Genomic DNA, 3085 nt, shown 5'->3' with positions numbered 1-3085 from the left:
GAGAAGAATAACAAGAATCTCATATTGGAATGATACCCTTTTAAAAATATACACACATATATAATATATATATATTTTAAGATATAATTAATAAAATAATTTGAAATTTTTTGTTTTAAAAAAATATGTATAAATTAAAAAAAAAAAACAACAAAAAATAATAATATAAATATATAAATATATAAATATAAATATATATTTTAAAAGACATAAAATTTTTAATTGTGTGAAAATATATATATATATATATTTTATTTATTTATTTATAATATTTTAATTTCTTTATTTTTCATTTTTTTTTAAACGATAAAAAAAAAAAAAAAAAAGAAAAACAAAATAAAATAAAATAAAACAAAACAAAACAAAAGTCTATCAAGATTTCTTTTTTTTTTCATCTTTTAATAACTTAGAATATAAAATTCCACAATTATGTTTGACTGTCATGAAAAAAAAATGTGTCATGTTGTATCCACAAAGAAAGGTATACAAATTGTTTTTACATGAATCTGAAGGGATTGTTAAAAAGGGGGTATAAGAAATAATTTTAAAAGGGTACAATGTATTACATATATATATATATATATATATATATATATATATATATATATATATGTATCATATTTATGTATGATATATATATGCTTTTATTATTTTAACCGAACCTGATGAGATAAATTGAAAATTTCTTTTAAAAATTAACTCAGATTGTATTTGTAGGCACAAATCCTCCCATTTATTTTTAAAGTTATATTTTACTATTAAGAATAATAAAATGACCTGAAAAAATGAAAGACAAAATAAAGAGGCACAATATATACATATATATATATATATATATATATATATATATACATATATTTATTTATTTATTTATTTATTTATTATCATATCATGGATTAATTATATATATATTTATAACTACGTAGGTACCACTATTTGTATTCTAAGAAGTTTTATAAATTTATTTGTGGATGTTAAAAATATGCATGTTTTATCAAAGATTTTAAAAAACATATTATTTTTAGATTGTTCTTGTTGTGCTTCTTTACTTTTTATTAATTGGTTCAATTCATTTTGTTCTTTCATAAGCTTTCTTGTATACTTTCCATTTAATATTAATAAATCATATTCACTTAAATGTTTATTTTCTTTTTTATTCTGATCAATGATTTTATTATATTTTTTAATTTTTTTTTCTATTATTTCTATGTTATCATTTATTTTACTATATTCTGAACTTTCCATATATCTATAATAAATCTTCTTTACCTTATTATAAATTTTATTCAAACCGAATTTACAAAATTTATTTTCCAGTACATAAGAAAAAATAAAAACAATTATTTTTATAATTAAATAGAAAGATAAATAAACGGTCGAGCTATGCACAACGTAGGTGACCGTATTTGAATGGCTTTCCATTTTTCAAAAAAAAAAAAAAAAAAAATATATATATATATTATACATACATATATAAATAAATAAATAAATATATATATATATATATATATTGTATTATTTATATACGTATTATTTTTATTTGATGTATTAAAAAGTATATTTCGTAAACATGATTATGCTATAAAAAAAAAAAAAAAAAAAAAAAGGATCTTAAAAAAAAAAAAAATGAACGACCATTATATTATTACCATATTAATATAAATATATTATATATATATATTTATATATATTATATATATTATATGTATTATATGTATTATATTATTTTTTAGCGTGTGGAAAAAAATAGGTACATAATATAAATATGAAGTATATTGTAAAAATATATATATACATATATTTATATATATTTATATATATTCCAATTATCATATTTTTTTATTTTTTTTTATTAAATGGAATATATAAAAGTATGTAAATATTGATACATATATAAATATAATTATACATATATATTATATATATATATATATTATTTGTATGTAAATCAATACGGTTAGGATAATAATTATAGCTAAAAGAGAAATATATATAAATATTTTACTCTATATATATATATATATATATATATATATATATATATATATATGTTTATATTTATTTATTTATTTTTGAAGATATAAAAAAAAAATATAAGATCTTAATATTTGTAAATATCATGAGTGATAATTCTGTAAATTCCTTAAAAAGGGTAAGTCATAATTAAAAAAAGAAAAAGGAAGAAAATAAATATAATACATATGAAATCATATATATTTATACATTTAATATATTTTTATACTTCTTTAAGCTGAAAGAAATATCTAAAATGATTGAAGCTACTCTAAACCAGAATAATAGAGTAAAAAATATTATGACAAGTGAAATATATCTGAAGAAAAAATGTGAAGCAGCCTTAGAAACTGTAATGAGAAACAAATATTTATTACAATATAAAGAGAGATACACATGTCTCAAAATATGTATACTATATATATATATATATATATATATTTATTTATTTATTTATTTATATATATATTTATTTATTTATTTATTTATAGGTTGAGCATTCGACTGATGAACAAGAGTGTTTTAAGAAAGTTTCGAAAATGTAATATAAAACAAAGAGAATATGAAAAAATGTGCCCATTCAATTCGTTTCTATATATTTATTTTATGGACATATTTTCACTTATACATATGTATCATAATGTTTTTACTTTTATACTTTGTAGTTTTATAAGAAAATCAAGAAGCGAGTTGAAAAATGAATTGAAGGATGAAATTGCTGAATATGATAAGCATTATCCCTATCTAGCAGTACTTCAAAATATGAATAAATAAATAAATAAATAAATATATATATATATCACAAATATATTATTTTAAGCACAGGTGTATATATATATATATATATTTATTTATTTTTATTTATTTTTATTTATTTTTATTTATATCATTTCAATTTAGGAGCTAAGGAAAAGGCTTGTTGATAAATTATCTAACCTTAAAGAGCAATATGTACAAGCTCATGATAGTGTAACCATACAATGAATCGAAAAATAAAATATAATATAATGTAATAATAATATATATCTTTTATATATATGTATATACCCATTTTTTTTTTTTTTTTTTTTTT

At 16.4% G+C, this 3085-nt stretch overlaps 3 protein-coding genes across 3 annotated transcripts in view; 2 read left to right on the top strand and 1 right to left on the bottom strand.

The window, feature by feature from the left end:
- Positions 1–33, top strand: part of PRSY57_0505300 (60S ribosomal subunit protein L24-2, putative) — a gene marked incomplete at both ends in the record, with an annotated part of 1345 nt that extends 1312 nt beyond the window's left edge. Inside the window, one exon of the mRNA XM_020114542.1 lies at positions 1–33. Coding sequence (XP_019970718.1) covers positions 1–33 — 33 coding nt within the window.
- A 339-nt stretch (positions 34–372) lies between these two features.
- Positions 373–1422, bottom strand: PRSY57_0505200 (hypothetical protein; the record flags this gene model as incomplete). The annotated part of the gene is made up of 3 exons (XM_012906124.2): positions 373–506; positions 663–777; positions 931–1422. 3 exons carry the CDS (start codon positions 1420–1422, stop codon positions 373–375), a joined length of 741 nt encoding a protein of 246 aa, XP_012761578.2.
- Positions 1423–2119: 697 nt separating this feature from the next.
- Positions 2120–2982, top strand: PRSY57_0505100 (hypothetical protein; the record flags this gene model as incomplete). The annotated part of the gene is made up of 5 exons (XM_020114540.1): positions 2120–2152; positions 2252–2365; positions 2505–2554; positions 2679–2763; positions 2914–2982. Coding segments are annotated over 5 exons (351 nt in total), but the record flags the coding sequence as incomplete, so codon positions are not given.
- Positions 2983–3085: the final 103 nt, after the last annotated feature.

This window comes from Plasmodium reichenowi, chromosome 5, assembly GCF_001601855.1.
Source record: "Plasmodium reichenowi strain SY57 chromosome 5, whole genome shotgun sequence".
In the NCBI taxonomy this organism is placed as follows: domain Eukaryota; phylum Apicomplexa; class Aconoidasida; order Haemosporida; family Plasmodiidae; genus Plasmodium; species Plasmodium reichenowi.
The sequence above is the reverse complement of the archived record's forward strand: the minus strand, read 5'-3'. Positions and strand labels throughout refer to the sequence as shown.